Source organism: Malaclemys terrapin, chromosome 1, assembly GCF_027887155.1.
Source record: "Malaclemys terrapin pileata isolate rMalTer1 chromosome 1, rMalTer1.hap1, whole genome shotgun sequence".
Lineage (NCBI taxonomy): Eukaryota > Metazoa > Chordata > Testudines > Emydidae > Malaclemys > Malaclemys terrapin.
The window spans coordinates 203,145,427-203,163,897 of record NC_071505.1 but is presented as its reverse complement, the minus strand read 5'-3'; the positions used below and the strand labels follow the sequence as shown (position 1 = coordinate 203,163,897).

Genomic DNA, 18,471 nt, shown 5'->3' with positions numbered 1-18,471 from the left:
GTGTTCCCCCTCAATGTCTCAGGCTTGATGGCTTTAAGATCCAGTGTTAGGTTCTTTGTTCTCATGTTTGGGGTATTTTTCCTCTCACCAAACCCTAGCTCTGCAAACAAACTTGGGTGAACTGGTTTCCCTGCTCAGGCACCCCCCTTTACCATACTCCTTGTTCAGTCAGACCACAGTCATTAAGGTTAATGCATCTCTGTTGTCCCAAGTCTGGGGGACAAATTACACAGCTCTGACAGAACATGGCTGACTCCACATCCACTGAGGCATTCCATGATATAGCAGTTTCTAATATCAACCAGAATTAGTAAGTCATCCATAGACAGAGGCCCCAAATAACCACATGAGCTACTGATTGTAACTGATCTGACAAAGCTATTAAGACCACCTATTCTCCTTTGTTTAAATAAAGAGAATTGCCTCAACATAAGCCATTATACATGCGTCCCTGACAGTTTGCAGAGTTAAAAATTGATTTGGTAATGTACTGAATCGTGTACCAAATTTGTATTGTCTTGTTTGTGGTGCTTTAAAAAAAACCCACAACGTTTTAAAGTTGTGTGGTTGTTTACAGGTCTTTCATAAATAAAATCTTTCTTCAAGCCTCCCCTGAAGTTTATTTTTTGTTTAAAAGGCTATGATTTAATGTTAAACACATAATAAATTAACTTCATTTTAAGACATCATAGACTTCCATATTTATTCCATTTGTTTGGGTGTTGCTTGCTGGCATTACCCTGAGCTGGAAAAATCTCTTTCCCAAATGATATTAATTTCCATTAAGCAACTTACTGAGGTAAAGAAAAATCTTCAGGATAGCAATTTTCAGTTGCTAGAATAAAGTGAAAAGTTGGTAAAGTAGGTTGAGCAAGGACACTAGTCCAAGAGAAGAAACCAATCTGAACAGGATTTAATTTGTCTATAGGCCTTGATTTCACTGCATTACTCAGTGGGAGTCCCCTTGTAGTGTCACTTATCTTCCTCCTCCTCCTCCCTGATGGCCTGTAACTATGTTGCCAGTGTTGTGTTTAGTCTGTTTCTGATTGCAGGCTCTTACAGGCGGAGTGACAATATTTCTGCTCCAACCTTCATATGCATTTATGGTGCTTTATGAACAACAGTAGGGTTTAGGGGCATGGTGTTTTCTAACCATCCTGTTGTACTTCTGCTACATAGATTCCACATTACTGAATATTTAACCTAAAAGAATTTGCTGATGTGTGTACTGGAGTAAAACTGAATTAGGCTTTGAAAGGCTATAATTACTAATGGTCTCCAACTAAGCAACATTCTGATGTGGAGGATAGAGGAAGGGGCTGTTTGCTAGATAATTAACAATCCTGCAAAGCTTTCCATATATACTTTGTGATAAAACAAAGCAGCTTTCTCCATCAAGGTGCTGAACATCCAGGGTGTCAGGGGGAAAATCTAGAAGCAATGGAAACTCTTCTTGGTACCAGTTTGTAGTTTCTAATTGAGTGAGTTAGCTAAATAAAGGCACAGGGCAGTGGGTTAATTCTTCATTATTATAATGCAACTACTAACTCAGAGCAGAGCAAAATGAACTAGGCTTTTTGGAGGGGTAGGAGGAGACACATGGGATGCATAGTTCCTATCTTGTGGGGCTCTGGGCTTCATCAGTGCTAAGGTGTTTGCTTTTCACTTGCTAACAATTTCCATAGCGTAAGATTGCTTTCTTCATTGATTTGTTCTAGAGTGTCTGTCTGCCAGCAGCGGCACCCTTTGTGATGTAAGACACCATTTGGTTTTTGTCACCTATCTTTGACCTCACTGCAGCATGTAAATAAGGGCAAGGGCAAGCGCTCGCTTGGCCCCTGTGTGTTATGGAGCATGGGCTGAGGGCAGTACACCTGAGCAATGATTCTGTTAAGTATTAAATGCTGTGCTGAATGATAGTAGCAGCACCACATTTCCACTCCACCCCCACCACTACTTATTGAAAGTGGGTGGGCCTCTCAAGCATTTAGCATTGATATGACTCCCCTGCTCCCATTGAAACAGGAGTTTTACCAGTGGGCAGTAATTGGCCAACATGCTGCCCTTTTGAAAAATCCCATCCTGTTTCAACTGATTGCAACCACTTAGTGGATAATACAGAAATGAAAGCTTAAATGCTGAGAATGAAGGTTATGATACTTACCCTGAATAAAGTAAGTGAAACAAAGATAGGATTGCCATATTTCATCAAAAGCCCCACCCTTTTCCTGCCCTAGCCCCGCCCCTGCCCCTTCTGCTCCCTCCCACTTCCCACCCCCCTCAGAACTCCCAACCCTCCCCCACTCCTTGTCCCCTGACTGCCCCCTCCTGGGACCCCTACCCCTGACTGCCCTCCAGGACTCCACCCCCTACCTAAGCCTCCCTGCTCCTTGTCCCCTGACTGCCCCCTCCTGGGACCCTTCCCCCCCCCATCCTGACTGGCCCCCTAGGACACTACCCCCTACCTGTCCCTTAACTACCCCAACCCTTATCCACACCCCCACCCCCCAGACAGACACCAGGGACTCCCCCACCCCATCCAATTATTCCCCACCCCCTGACAGCCCCCCCAGAATTCCTGACCCATCTAAACCCCTCTGCTCCCTTCCCCCTGACAGCCCTGCCCCCAGAACTCCCAACCCCCCCCACCCCTTGTCTCCCATCCTGAGACCCTCCCCCCCTCCTAACTGCCCTCCTGGGACCCTACCTGTACCCTGACTGCCCAAAACCTTACACCCCTAACCAGCACCCCCCCCCCCCAAACTCCCAACCCTGCTCCCTGTCTCTTGACTGCCCCCTCCAGAACCTCCCTGCCCCTTCTCCGACCCCCTGGCCCCCTTACCATGCCGCTCAGAACAGAGTGCTGCAGAGCAGCGGTGCTCGGACGCAGGGGAGAGGGGAGCAGGGAGAGGAGCTCCAGACTGCTGGAAGCCTGAGGCGAATGGTGATCTGCGAATGCAGGGAGGGGGAGGGAGGTCTCAAGTTGCAGAGGAGAGGAGGGGGAAGTGGAGGAGGGGCTCTGGCTGTCAGAGCCCTGTGCGAGTGGCATGATCTGGCCAGCTGCCCTGTCAGCCACGTGTGCTCTGCATGGGGGGGGGGGGGGGGGAAATCCAGACATTTACAAATTTCCCCGGCTGCTATTTAACTCAAAAAAGCCAGACATGTCCAGCAGAATCTGGCCAAATGGTAACCCTATACAATAAGGGCTAGGCCACAGGGATTCTCAGGACAAAATTTTTTGGTGGCCTCAGAGTGTGGCCATCAACTCTCGCTGGTGGCCACTCACACTTTCCTAAAATACTATACTTTAGGCAAAACAAAATGTCCATACACACCTCCAAATCATTGTAATTTATTTATTGCTAGCAAGTAAGTCTGCTGTGAAAAGTGATAATGTACATGTATCACTTTTACTCAGCCCTGGCAAGCCTGGGGTCAAATTAAGCCCTGGATATTGGGGTGGGGGAGTCAGCAGGGGTCTGGAACCTGAAGCCCCTGGTTAGGGCATGAAACCTAAAGCCTGAGCCCCACTGACTGCCTGCTCCTCCAGTGCAGTATCCCAGCTGTCTCCAGAAGGAGGCAGGGCCCAACTGCTGCTGGTGGCCCCAGCAACCAACACAAAGGCAGGAGCAATGGGGAGGAAGAGGAGCTGCTTCTTTGCCACCCCCATCCCAGCTCAGGAGGCTGTAGCCCCCAGAAAAGTCCTTGGTGGCCACATTTGAGAAACACTGGGCTTGGGCCTGCTCCTGCACAACCTTACCTCAGAGTAGTGGGCCTATTCAGACTATTGGTAAAGGGACTAACACCATTATGCCCAAGAAGGGGTTGCAGTGGCAGACCTCAGTTTGATTGTCTAAGATACCATACGTCACTATGTAAAAGGATAAATGGACACAATGGCAATATACAAAAACCTGTAGAACACCACTTCAACCTCCCTGGCCACACAATAGCAGATGTAAAGGTAGCCATCTTACAGCAAAACAACTTCAGGACCAGACTCCTGAGAGAAACTGCTGAGCTCCAGTTCATTTGCAAGTTTGACATCAGATCAGGATTAAACAGAGACTGAATAGCTATCCAACTAAGGAAGCAGTTTCTCCTCCCTTGGTGTTCACACCTCAACTGCTAGCAGAGCACCTCACCCTTCCTGATTGAACTAACCTCATTATCTCCATACTGATTTATACCTGCCTCTGGAAATTTCCATTACTTGCATCTGAAGAAGTGAGGTTCTTACCCATGAAAGCTTATGCTCCCAATACTTCTGTTAGTCTTAAAGGTGCCACAGGACCCTCTGTTGCTTTTTTAAGATAACACATACTTATACAAAATGCTAATTCTGTAAGTGAAATAGAAACACTAAGAGAGCATATGCTGTTTGTACAAGTACTATGTAGGATAAGTGGGGCTAATGCCACAGCCTGTCAAGGTTAGCTGACATCCCATTATAAGAGCCTGCTTTCAATTGCTTGCAATTTTGAAGAAAAAAAAATCCCACACACTTCCATGAGGTGGGCTGAAGTTTTCTTAACTATATGCCTCAGGCCCAGGTTTTTCTGCTTGTGGAAAATTTAGTACTGATCACTCACCTGTTTCCCAGAATGAGGGTGGGGAAGATAAATGTGTCAGTGTTAAAATTCCCCTGACCTTTTTACAGAAATGTTCTAGTACCCCCATGCTTTGAAGTAAAGACAATTTGGCAGGCAGGGGGCTTGTGTCAGGGATATGCCTCTTGCCACCTGAATGTTTGTTATAAGCCTTAAAAAGCCCACAAATGTAGTTCACAGCTGCTAGTGCTTTGCATGTAACAGTCTGAGGATTCCATCCTTACTGAGCCTGCTCAAGCCTCACAGCTCCACCTGCTGAGCAGACTGTGCCATTTAAAGAAATCAACTCATGATGCTCCCTCCACCTGGTGCAGGTGCACAGCTGGACTTTCCTTACAATAGCTTCTCTAGGCTGAGCACTGCATCTGAGAGCTTAAAGCACATGTGTCTGATGTGTTCAGTGACCTTCCTGGTGATATGCTGGGTACAAGGAAGCCAGCCTCATTCATAGGAGGGACAAGCCTTAGGTTGTTGCACAGAGCCAGGGGAGTAGAGAAGAGGAAAGAAGCTTGGTGGCAGAGACTAGACTTGGCTGGGTACAAGAACTGGGAGCCAGCTGAGAGCGCATGGAGAGCTTTGGGGCAAGGGAAAGACTGAGAATGAGTAGGTAGGGAATGGGGGTGGGAAGCAGGACTGGCTAGGCAGGGACTCTGGGACCAGAAATCTGATGGGATTAGACATGGTTAGAGGGGATGGGGCACAAGGGTCAATGTGCAGGAGGCTGCAGGGGAGGCAGTCCCTCACTCTTACTCTGCTGTCAGGAGGTAAGCATGAAATCCATGGCACACTATCCCACCCACCCCTCTGTACAGTTCCAATGCTACTGCTGATGCATGGGAGTAGCACAGACTAAGGAACTTTTTATTTAATCTAGAAAGTTTAAACATACACACAAAAGCTAAGGCCTGGTCCCCACTAAGTCCCCAAATCGGACTAAGGTATGCAAATTCAGCTACGTTAACGTAGCTGAATTCGAAGTACCTTAGTCCGAACTTACCGTGGTCCAGACGCGGCAGGAAGTCTCCCCCCGTCGATGCCGCGTACTCCTCTCGGCGAGCTGGAGTACTGGCGCTGACTGTGAGCACTTCCGGGATCGATTTATTGAGTCTTAACCAGACGCGATAAATCGATCCCAGAACATAGATGGCGTGCCGCCGGACCAGCCGGTAAGTGAAGACTAGGCCTCAGTATCAGGGGGTAGCTGTGTTAGTCTATCCACAAAAAACAAGGAGGCTGGTGGCACCTTAAAGACTAAGGGATTTATTTGGGCATAAGCTGGTGGGTAAAAACCTCACCTCTCCAGATGCATCTTTAGTCTTTAAGGTGCCACCAGACACAAAAGCTAGTTACCAACATGCAAGAGGTAGGAAATGCACAGACAACTTTAATTCTTGCAACTTATGTAGCCCTGTTGAGTATATTCATTATATTACTGTTGAACTAGATACACACTCCTTCCCCCACACCCATTTGTCATGTCACCAGCCTCCCCATCATCAACTATGATCCAGTAAAAACAGGTTTGGGGATTAGTTAGCAATTTCCTTAACAGGCAGTAGATGTGTAGTTTCTTCCTGCATTTAGCTTTATAATGTCCTCACACCAACACTGCACCTGTCTACCAGTGGAATGTTTGTTTTCACCTTTTGCTTGGCCTGTTCTGCTAGACTGAGGAATGAGCTTGTTGACTCAGTGGAATTTGTACTAGGATGAGATAGTTTGACAAGTCTGAGTGACCCTGTTCAAGCCCCATCACAAGGGCCTGAGTGAGCATGACCAGAGTGGCCCCAGGACTGCATTAGAGTTCAGCATAAAGGATGGAGAGGTTTCATGCTCCAAGAGCCAAAACTCAAACATTAAGCTCCACAATGTTGCTACTAGTTGGGTGAAGCATCTGCTTTGTAGCTGGGTGGTCAGAGTGGACTACTCTTTCATACCATTTTATGCACCAGTGATCAGGATTGTGTCCAACTCCCCCAAGGTAGTTGAGATGCTAAGGTAACGAGTTCCTTCCCTTGAGAGGGTGTTTAATACTCTATTACTACACCATCCCACCAATGCACATGCTAAGTGCTTTCAGGAAAACAGGAGCATCATAAGCACATGCTTTTGACAGCAAGAGCTGGAAGGCATCAGTTTAAACCCAAGCTAAGCTGCATTAAGCAATTGCCACTACAAGATACCAGCTATGAACAAACCAAGGCAGTCTATGTTAGTGTTAACAGAAAGTGGCAATGGCACAAGGGGTGGGGTGGGGGGGAGAAGGAGGAGGAAGTGGGTGAAAATTTCTAGAAACTGCTTATCCTTCCCACCACCTCTCAAGTTTGCTTTCCAAACCTTAGGAGGCTCCAGGGGTGGTCAATGAAGACCAAGAGAGCATAGGTCTTCAATGCTTTTTTTATTGAGAGATACTTGTTTTACAAGCTGTATTTCTCCTCCATCTCCACCATGCAGCAGCCAGGAGTGACATGAACAGAGCCCCCAGAAGAAGTGCTCCACTGGCCCAGGCTAGAGTCCAGGATGATTTAGTGTTCAGAGGCAAGCCTGCCAGAAGAGAAACCTGTTACTAGATATGCTCCCAGCCTGCTCTGCTCAGGACAGACTCCCACCCTCAGCTGCTAGAAGTGTTGCCTCACTCTGAGGCAGCAGCTGCTGCCATTTCAGATCTGACCCAGAATACCTATAGGATAGTGCCAATAATGGTGAATCAGTGCCAGTTTTTGCCCTGGCTCAGTGTCCATGTTCAGAGGCAACCAGTGTGGTGAAGGTCCCCTTGAGTTGGGCTTTGTACTACTGGACAGTTCATCTCTTATGGATCCCCTCTGGACTTAAGGGCAGGTTTTAGACCTAGATCTACACCATGACTCAGGCACTTACTCAATCTATCCATGGCAGCTTCTCTCTTTGGCCTGTCCTGGAGGAGAATCATAGGTCCCTGGCTGGTGATGTGGGAAAGGCCATCCTGAAGATGCTGCTCAGAGCTCCTTCTGCCCCCTATAAGGCAAGCAAGAGGTTAGCTGTGAAACTCACAATACTCCTACACCACAAAGTTTTCCTGTCAGGAGGGAATCCAAAGTTGCCTACTCTTGTGTTCATATCATAGCTAGGGTAATGGATTGCTCAGGGATGGAGTACAACATCCTTTCCATTTGGAAGCTAAATTCTTTCATAGATCAGCTCTTGTCATCCACAGCCAGTGACAGGGGAAGTGAGAATCAAGTTATTCCTCAGTATCACAGGGGGTTTGTACCGAGACAAGAGAGCTTCATGACAGGAGCAAGCGAAGTGGAGGATACTCCTAGTTCCTCAGAACAGGTTTAGAGAAACCCCATGCCTGCCAGGCACTGTTATCCCATCCTACAGGGAGAAGGGAGGCAGAAGAGCTAGGATACTCACGGACTGCAGTAGGGCAGGAGGTGGTGCAGGATGCAAATAGGGAGGGCTGGCACACTGAGGCACTGCAGTGCAGGTAAACCTAGGAGAGAGGTGAGGTGGTTAGGGCCCTGCTGCCCCAAAGCCCCTTCTAAACTGCAAGCTCCATACAGGTTTAGTGACTGCTTTTGCATCCTTGTGTCATGATATACCCTGAAGTTAAGGGTATGAGGACATGCTCAAGTTGAGGGAGCCCTCTTCACAACCAAGTGCCTTGGTGATGGTCAATGCATTTCTGGGTCACCCTCATTCAGGGGAAGGGGGCAACACCCTGAGGCTCTGGAGTTGCTCTTCCACCCTAGAGACTTGCTCAAGCAATGGAGCTTAATGATTCTCATCCTGCATGGATAAGTTAATCCTAAACTCATTCAATGGAAGGGAGAGAGTCTGGAAGAGACCAACACAGGGAGTTGCAAGCTATAGAACAGCAGAACAGACAGGATCACCACAAGTTGAGCTGACTAGGAGTCCCCCCCCCCCCCACAACATGTAACAGATTAAGACTAACCTGAAGTGTTAGTTATGCATGAGTTCAACAATGAACTCCATTTTCCTATGGGGATGGATTGCCTCATGGGAGTTGTAGTTCTGATGCCCCCCTGGACTGGGCTCAGCTCCATGCTTGTATAGCACCTCCCCTCTGACCCCATGGCTTGGTGTAACATGGGACTCACTTGGAACTCTGTGCCTGATATCTTAGATCAGAGCTACAGCCCCGTGCATCAAGAGTGCTTCCACCCCGCCCCCCAGTGGGAAACCTTTCCTAGGAAAGTTTAACAGTCAGCAGCTAGAGAATAACCAGACTCCCATACATATAGCAATGGTTGTAGAGCCCTTGCCTATCCCTGCTGCAAGAGCCAGGAGGGGAAGCCAACACCATGGGATATGAAGGGTCATTAATTATAAGTCATACTGGGCCTGTAAATATCTGCTGGGAAGCAGAGTCCACAAAAGTGAAGGTGCGGATGATGAAGCGCTGGTAGTGAGATGGGAACTGCAGCCTTGTGGCAGCTCCCACAGGCACCAGCTGGGTTTGGTAGTTGTCTCCTGTGTATGGGCACCTAGGAATGAGGAAAGCAGTACTTAGAAGGTGTCCTACACTCCCCAGCCCAGTGTTACCCTACACCCCCCAGTCACTCACCCATCCACCAAGACTGGCCACTGTGGTTGCTGCTGAGGATTGGCACTGGGAGTGGCCCAGCACTGGTGGAGAACCAGAACCAGGTTTGGGTCAGTTCTCTGCAGGATCCGGACCTCCACATAGATGGGGTCACGCAGGACCTTCACCACAGGGTAATCTCTGTCTGCATAGTAGGATCCATAACCCTGCTCTAGAATAAGCCAGATGGACAGAAGTCACTCAAAGTAATTAGAGAAGCTTAGTCCAACATGTGTTGCTGCAGCCACACAGAAGAGGCCCAACTTCTCCCTCCTACCCCTGCCACTGAAGTAGTCTCCGGGAATTAAAGTAGCAGAAACATAATCCTAGAGGGTTGGCAATCCTAATTCTGGGTTATAATTTAAGATTAATCTTAGACTGGCAGGTGATGAAACAGCCAGGAATACATCCAACTAAAATCAGCAACCCTACCCAGAATACATTAGCAGAGCTGCCTTTTCTTACTAGGCAGAGGAAAGGCAATTTATCTAGACAGCAGGAAGTATGTTAATTTAAAACTGAATTAGTCTGTGTGATTGGACTAACAGCCCAGTTACAGCCATAACCCCATGCCAATGACACTCAGTCTTATCTCCCACCCTCACCTCCCCAGACCCACTCCACACTGCATTTAGCCTCCCCTCCCGGGGAGAGCTCAGGCATAGACCAAAATCCTGCACCAAGTAGTAAGAATGAGACTTGTCCCGGGGCTGAAGAGTTAGTTACCTGTGGCAATACGCAGCTCCAGTGTGAGGGGGCCAGGCTGGGACACAGCAGGGGGTGGTGGCAGGGTGAAGACTTGGATGCTCAGAGGGAGGAAGTTACCACTGGCAGAGTAGCTACAGCGGACATGCAACCTGGTGGGGAGAGAAGCAATCAAGTCTGACAGCTAGTCAGAACCAGCCAGCCACTGGGGACATTTAGTTTGGGGGTGTAGCTGGGCACCAGTCAGGAGGGAGAGGTCATGAAAGCTGTCAGGAACCCCTCCCACCCAGAAGGGGAAGGCTGCAACTGCTCAGTATTTAAGTCGCCTCCTTGAGCCTACAAGGAGACAGGCCATGAAGTGAGCTAGGAGAATCCAGGATAGTAGGGAGTCACTCTGCAGCTCCTGGTAACTGCAATGCAAGGGTTTGCTGGAGGAGTATCTGATCTTGAACTTGACATTAGTAGAATGATCTGAACAGGGCTCACTTGAAAAGCAGCTCTACAGATGCAGAGGGGTGATTAGGAGTGAGCCTCATGAGGGTACCTGAAGGTGCTGTCCCGGATGATAGATCCCAGACTCCAGGTTCTCACATCCTGGTCTGCCACCAGTTCGTTTTCATACACACCCATGGCCCTGTCCATCTGCAATGGAAGATCAGGCAATGACCCCTCTGCTCTGCCCCTTTCATAGTCAGGTTTGAGAGATTAGAAGCCAGAGAATTTCCTAGTAGGGTTGGTATGGGATCAGTCTTAGGAAGGAGCCTGCCAGTGCACCTGGTTCTTGACCCACACAACCCTGCTGTTCCAGTCAAGTGACCTCATCTTTGCCTCCCCAACCTTTACCTGGAAAGTGGTGCCACAAGCAGAGAGTGGAAACTGGAACAGGACAAAGGCATTGTTTTTCACCACAGGGACACAGCCAGTACTGCTCCCACTGGCCAAATGCACCGAATCCAGGATCAGGGGTGGCAGAGTCACATCCCGAGAAACCACAATGGAAAACTGGCCATCTGGAGTGCACTGTGCTGTCACTGGAAGTGAGCAAGTGACAGGTAAGACAAGGCTAGGGAAGTCTCCCCATCTCAGGGGGAGAGTCTTAGAACAGTGGGATTGGAAGCCAATAGCTTGGCCTATATCTTGCCAGAACCCCACCAAGGTCCACTATGCCCCTCTAGGGGACCCAAAGGAGCAAGTGCTAGGTGCTCAAAGGTACATTGACAATGGACTCTGTATGACCACTGCAGTTCCAACAGGGAATGTTATGTGAATCCTGGACCATGAGTCTGGGTTTATTACTCTACATGGCAAAAAACACTGAAACAGTCTTCATTCTTATGATGGTGGAATGTTATTCTAATATCAGGGTTAAAAAACTAGTACAGCATAAGGTAAGTTGCAAGCCCTATTCAGCCTTCCATGCTAGGCTGGCCAGCCACTCCATGCCCCCCTCCCCAACGATTGGTCAGCTGTATTGGCTATTCATGTAGCCAAAAACTCACCTGTGTTGCCATAGTAACAAGGCTTCAACCTATCAGTGGGATCGTAGCAACAGCCTCGTTCTTCACAGTCTCCCTGTGAGATAGGCGGAAGCATGCAGGACAGTCGGTCCTGGCTCTGGATGGTAGCACAGACACTGGGGCTTGGAGCATCCAAGGCTGAAAGAAAGATAGGTGGGGTGAGAGGAGCCCCTGAGCACATGCCCTCCAGCTGGGGCTGGGGGGTTGAACTCTGGACCCATGCACGTTTGCAGAGGCTCTGAGTTGCTCAGAGGTAAGCATGGTCCAGGATCTAGCCTGGTGCTCAAGGAGGGAGGGAGGCAGCCTGCCCCCCCTCCCAAACTCTAATCCTAGCTCTGTCACAGACTGGCTGTGTAGCCTTGGGCTAAGCTCTCCCCCTGCCATAGTCTCCCTATCAGCAAAGTGGGAATAATGCTTAAAATGGTTTACCTCATGGGGATGAGGTGAGGATTCCTTTTACATAGCACTTCAGACTAGTTAAAATGCAGTTGTGTGCGGAGGTTTTATGCAGGACAGTGGAATCCAGCTCAAAAATACTCTGAGGCTTGAGTCCAATCTGCCTAGTTCCAGACTCAGACCATTACACTCATGTATGTTAACACCATGTTATGAGTTCTTTATAAATGGGACACCTTGATAAATTTAAGAGTGGGGGGGAGGAGATAAGAGAAAAGACAGGTGCTGTGCACTCTCCTACAGCCTAGAACAGGGCTACTCAGACTGATGCTCAAGAGCTGCAAGTGGCTCTTCAATGAGTCTCCTGTGGTTCTTTGCAATGCAGGATATTAAAAGGCTGTTTTAATTAACAATCAGGATGCTTATACTAGGTTATTAAACAATTGCAGTTGGTAAGATATCTGGTTGGACATACACACCCTTAAATTCAGCCAGAGCTGTCTAGAGCGGAGCTCTGGTAAATACTTTCAACCCCCCTGGAGTTTATACCATGGGATGGGGAAGGAGAGAAGAGAAGCAGCTCCAGGAAATACTTAGAATTTAAGGCAAGTAAATGAAACAGTGAATTCACACTACTGGGGCTCTTTTGGGTAATGCTGATTGCTAATTTGGCTTCTGAACCACTGAGGAGTGAGTATAACGGTCCCAGAACAATCCCTAGTCCATGACTGGGGTCCCCAGGTGCTAATACAAATATAATTAACTCCAGGATCTGAGAAGTGCAGCCAACCAGAGGCATGGTGGGGATGCACCCTAGCAAAGGAGGATAAGCAAAAACTAGGAGGATTGTGCGTGTCATTGGCCCCATAATTACTACCTTACCACAAGGAGGAGAGAAGGGAAACAGATGGACCTTCTCTGCATAGGCCTCCCTTAGTGCAAGGGGAGGAAAACAGCCTCTTTAGAGAAAGCATTCACTCACCAGTAGTCAAACAGCCAAGGGTGTTTCACATCAGACACTAGACCCTTACCTGGCTGGGCAGTGTGGCATCGGAGCACCTTTTCACGGAGGGCCTTGTGCCCATTTGCAGCTGTCCCTTCAATCCCAACCACCATCAGGTAACTGCCATTCTGTGGAAGAGAAATCCACAGGAGTCAGGACTGTTAGAGCAGCGTTACCAGAACCCTATACAGGCACCTCAAGTTCACTCACCCATTCATAGATGTAACAACCATCATAGGAAGCATCAACTTTCCTGGAGCCATCTGGAGTCTGAGACACCCAAACCCCACAGGTAGAGTCATTCTGCAGACCATGAGACCGCCCAACAGTATCTAGGGAACCCCAGGAGGCAAGAACAAGGTGATCAGTATATAGTACAGAGGAAGGGGGTAAAGGAGTTATTTAACTAGCTATTAATAGCTCTGCAACCCTCCCCCCCCCCAGCCCCAACTAACTTACTATAGGAGATAACATCTAGTAAGAGGATTGAAGTAGAAGAGTAGCATACAGGCACCTAACCCTCAGAGGATATACCCCCAAGCAGCACTATTGTAAGCATGAACTCAACTCATAAGAACTCAGTTACACTAGGGATGAGCTAGCTATTAGACAAGGCTTTGACATCAGGCCACAGGAGCCAAAGGCAGAAATTCACTTCTGTTCCTTCTCAGTTTAACCACACCCTAAGAAAGGGTGACACTGCCAAGTTCTTACAGCCTTACCCTCACTTACCCCAAGCAGTCAGTTCATGGGACACCCTTCCATCCTTGCTTAGAGGCAGAGTGAACTGCAGGCTTTTCCGGCCACACACCAAGATACTAGAGTCCTCTAAAAAACCATCCCAAGTTCCCAAAGCCAAGGGACAACACAACACACACAAGAGCACAGCTCCCAAAGGGCACCTAGTCTGCTCTACACCAGCCATACTGATTTCCTAGCAGTAACCCATAAACCACTTATGCTTAACCTGTCACCTTTATACCCCAGAGGCAGCTATGATTGGGCAGAGCCCAGGTGAAAATTCCTGCTGTAACAGCTGAAACTATCTTAGCCCCTTCCCTGAGTTCTATTAACACCCTCCCAGATCCAGCAGCTGGGGGTGCTCAGACTCATCACAATCCTTTCCTCCTGCAGGCATAACTTGAGGGGGGTGGGATTGAGCTGACTGGCACCTCCCAGGAGAAAGCAGGAGATGTAACTGTGTTCATGCCCTTTTACTTATGAGTGTATTTTATTATTTTCTATTAGAAACCCAGGGAGGCTTCAAACCATTCTCCCTTCTTGGAGTTTGTTTCCTCCTGCTCCAAACTGTGTTACTGAGCCTTGCCTTGCTGTGGAATCAGCCCACCCCTGATCTGTGATTGGAGTATCCCATGCTGCTAGGCCTTCTGCCAGGCCAGTGCTGGACTTCATTCTCCAGGCCTGTCATGAGCACTAGGTTCCCCACAGAGCATGAAGTCTCCTCTGGGACAGATACATTTAGCCACTGCTTGGTTCACACAGTGGGCTAGCAGCTGCTGGAATATGACCAGGTTACCTGGGGGAGAGGGATAGCTCAGTGGCTTGAGCATTGGCCTACTAAACCTGGGGCTATGAGTTCAATCCTTGAGGAGGTGATTTAGGGATCTGGGGCAAAAAAAAATAGTTGGGGACAGGGTCTGCTTTGAGCAGGAGTTGGACTAGATAACCTCCTGAGGTCCCTTCCAACCCTGATATCCTATGATTCTGTGCTGTGCAGCTGGAACAGTGAGGAGGGGGAAAGGTCTGATCTGCCATTGCCCTAGTTACTAAATCATAACAAAAGCATCTTACAGCCTGCAGGAGAATGAGGCCTAGAGAACCCAGTTCCAGCAGGAACTGGCTTTAGTTACTCTTTGCCCTATAACCTTCCACCCCAGAGGATCCCCTGGACTACCAGAGTCTATTAGGTTTATGGTGATGTTAAGCTCACTTCTACCTCCTTTTAGCAAACATAGAGCCCCTGAACTCCCTATGGGCCCATGGTGGGAGGGAGGGGTCATATGGAATATGTGATGTGTCTAGAACTCTTGTGTTTCTAATGTTCATTTAAAAATATTTAAAAATAGAAATGTCATCCTGTGAGACCATACTGATCCCCACCTTGGGTCACTAGCAGTATTGGGATGCACAGCACAGTCCTCTACCACTGGAGCAACTGAAATCTCTAAGTGGCATTTAGGTGCCTAAATCCCTTTGTGGATCTAGCCCAGATAGATTCAGGTCAAAAATATCCACTGATTATGAGTGCCCATGTTGAGATGATTTTTCAGAGTACTTCGCATTCTATAGCACGTAAGATATTCAAACCCAGCTCCCATTGACTTCATTAGCAACTGTGAGTGCTCAGAAGTTCAGCAAATCAGACCCCAGTGTCTCAAATCAGGCACCCATTAAAATGAAAAACACAGTTAGTGACCACCTGTGAAAAGTCTGGTTTCAGTGACTTGCCCAGCGTCACACAGGAACTCTGTGATAGAGGCAGTGATAGATTCTAATTCTCCAGCGGAGCATTCCACTCTTTGAACCTTTCTGTTTCTGCTATCCCCTGCCTTTTTCTCTACACACCTTCTAACTTCTGCAATAAATGAAGCAGGCATCCTACACACAACAGTCTCCTTCAGTACTTAGCCATGTTCATCCCTACCTCAGGTCCATCCTGTGCACTTAATGAGACAGGGGTTCTGTGGAGCAAAATAATATGTGATTGTGTAATTAAGGACTGCGTCACAATTCACATGTATAAGATGGGCAAATGAAGGTTGCACAGGCAACCTTAACTTGGGCATTTCCCAATTTGAGTGCTTGATTTTACAGTCTTAATAATGTTCTGTTAATGTAATGTGTGTGTGTGTGTGTGTGTAATACACTGTACAATTAAATTTTCATTTCAATAGTCTGGGTTATTTTCTTTTCTGTTCTTTTCTTTTCTTTTAAAGGGTAATGTAATCATGTGTTACCATATTGCCCTCTAGTGGTGAAAGTCCATAGGAAACAGTTCCAGATTCCTGATTGACAAGATCTTTCTTCAGCCAATATCTGACATTTTATACAGACATAAGCTGGGACACTAAGAGTCAAAATGTTGCCCTTTTGAAGAAGAGAGTGAGTAAAAGAAAATCATTGTAGTATGTCAGACCTACCTAAATTTGATTAATTTATACTAGATATTGCCCTTTAAGTAATCAACGTTTCTCATTTCAGATCTGGGTGTGGTAAGAGTTTACAAATCTGCAGATTTGAAACACATGACTATTCAGTCAAATAACTAGCCAAATCTAGGCCCATACCTAAGCATTTTTTTCTTGCAATCGTCTTACTTCTACCTTCCCAATACAGAACAGCTTTCAAGACAGTTCATTGCGTGGAATCACAATGATCTGGCTAGCTAGGAATAGTGATTAGAGGCATAAAACTTCATGTAATGGAATTGACAAACCAATGCTTAATCTGAAATATTATTCTTCCATAGATTGATTAGACTACACAGCATCCCCAAATGTCAAAACAACAAAGAGACCAAATATCATGTAACTCCTGTCCTGGACTCTCCATTCAGTTATGATTATACTCAGCAAAGTAGGTTCCAAAAGAAAGCAGTATGATTGATGTTATTTTGTGGCATATAGTATGCAGGTGACGTGCATGCCACAACCGAAGATGACATGCCACGAATGAGAAGACTGTGTCACTCATGACTTTCACTGTACTGTGAATGATGTCACCTATCCCAGAGTGCTGCAATTGCCTCTCCTTCTGCTGTGTGGTATCTCCATTCTGCACTGTTCTCACACACATGCTGTTCTGAAACAGTTCAATACAATAGCCAGCTTTCTAAACTTTACTGTTAACATCCAGTAATTAGTATTAGTTCCTAAGTGTGTTAAATTACACAGGGATAAAATAGTTACATGGTGAATACTATGAAATATTAAAGGGACACTGTCAACTTGACATTTAAAAACCAGTACTTTCAGGTATAACATCTGCTTTTGAGAACCCTCTGCCAAATCTGGGGGGTTTAAAATTGCATTTTCTTATCTACCTATGATACTTATGTGGCCCGTGTAAACAAAGTTTCTGAGCACTTCACCATCTCTTATGCATTTAGCTTCACAGCTCCCCTGTGAGATAGAAAAGTACTATTATCCCCCTTTCCCAGATGGGGAATTGAAGTGCAGAGAGACTAAGTAATTTGCCCAAAGTCACTCAGGAAGTCTCTGGCAGAGCAGGGAATTGAAACTGGTATCCTGCATCCCAGGCAAGCATCATTACAACTAAGGCATATTTTATAACAGGCTTTTCTCTCCCACTTTCTGTGTGAAAGACCCATCCAAACAGTGGGAACTGCCTATCTAGGGAAAACAGTAAAATTGACTATATACAAAGTGCTGTTAGATCCACAAACGGAATAAAGAGAATTTTTATTCTTAATGATTTTAGTTGCAGAAGTTTTCAGCTTTACAGGTTGTCCATCCACTTTAGATGTTCTTTTATTTCTGAAAGATTTTACATGTAATGAAAAAACATAATGGGGAATACCACTAGTATTTGCCTATTTATACTTCCTTATATGTAGCTGTCATTCCACCTTAGAGCTGAAAGATGATTTTACAATCAGTTACAGATTCATCTTGTTCACAGGTAACGTGCAGAGAGCTTCTTTGGGACCCTGATTCAGCAAAGCCCTTAGAACCTGATCCACAATGCATTGAAGCCAGTAGAAAGACTCTCCCTGACTTCAGTGGGAGCAGGCACTTAGAACATGCTTATCTTTAAACACATGTTTAAATCTACTCCCAGACAGCAACGCACTTAAGCATGTGCTTAAATCCTCTTGAAGTCAGATTTCAAAGTTAACTGTTTTGTTGAATTGGGCTTGTGATGTACACCACCACCTTTGAGTGAAGCCATGTCCCGTTTGCAGCACTGCTGTTTCAGATATGAAAACTATGTGGACCTAATGATGCATACTTTGTCTAGGAGATTGGCAGTATTAAAGCAGATTGTGTAGGGTCCCTGCAGCAGAGTCCCTTTGCATAGATTTTCAACTGTTGAAAGCTGCTCAGCAGTTTTGAATGTTTCTCTTAGGGATGCCTGCACGTCGAGCTGGAAGTGTCATTTTAGCTCCAGGAGACTTACCCATGCTAGCTCTGATAGAACCAATACACTAAAAACAGAAGTGTAGCTGCAGCAGTACAAGTGTTGGGAGGGGCTAGCCACTTGAGTAGCTATGTAGAGTCTCAGACAGCCATGTACTTCTTCCACTCATGCTGCCACAGCTTCATTTAATTTCAGTGCACTAGGCTGATCAGATCTAATGCAGGTATGTCTTCTTGAGCTGGGAATAACATCCCCAGCTTGAAGTGTAGACACACCCACAGTCAAAGCAGAGCTGGATAAGCAGGTAGTGTGCAGATGAGATGGCCCAAGTGTAAACTAAATGCAATAAGTTAGCACACGGATATCACCATCCTGTAGAACCTCACTAATTTTCCCTAGTGAATAGGAGACCCATTGCAAATGACCTAATTTTTCAAATTAGTATGTGAACAAAGACAATAAAAAAGGATAATGCATCACAACATTTACACTGTTCACTCCTTTTGCAAATGGAAGCATAGTTCTGAT

At 46.7% G+C, this 18,471-nt stretch overlaps 1 protein-coding gene across 1 annotated transcript; it reads right to left on the bottom strand.

Annotated features, from left to right (window-relative positions):
* Positions 1-7,000: 7,000 nt before the first annotated feature.
* On the bottom strand, positions 7,001-13,732 carry LOC128830624 (zona pellucida sperm-binding protein 4-like). Its single transcript, XM_054016492.1, has 12 exons — positions 13,555-13,732; positions 13,033-13,154; positions 12,851-12,950; positions 11,406-11,561; positions 10,750-10,937; positions 10,451-10,548; positions 9,928-10,058; positions 9,184-9,373; positions 8,956-9,103; positions 8,007-8,085; positions 7,488-7,604; positions 7,001-7,154 (listed from the first exon to the last, which is right to left on the bottom strand). The coding sequence occupies exons 3-12, from the start codon at positions 12,933-12,935 to the stop codon at positions 7,009-7,011; spliced, it is 1,338 nt and encodes a 445-aa protein (XP_053872467.1). The 5' UTR covers positions 12,936-12,950; positions 13,033-13,154; positions 13,555-13,732; the 3' UTR covers positions 7,001-7,008.
* Positions 13,733-18,471: the final 4,739 nt, after the last annotated feature.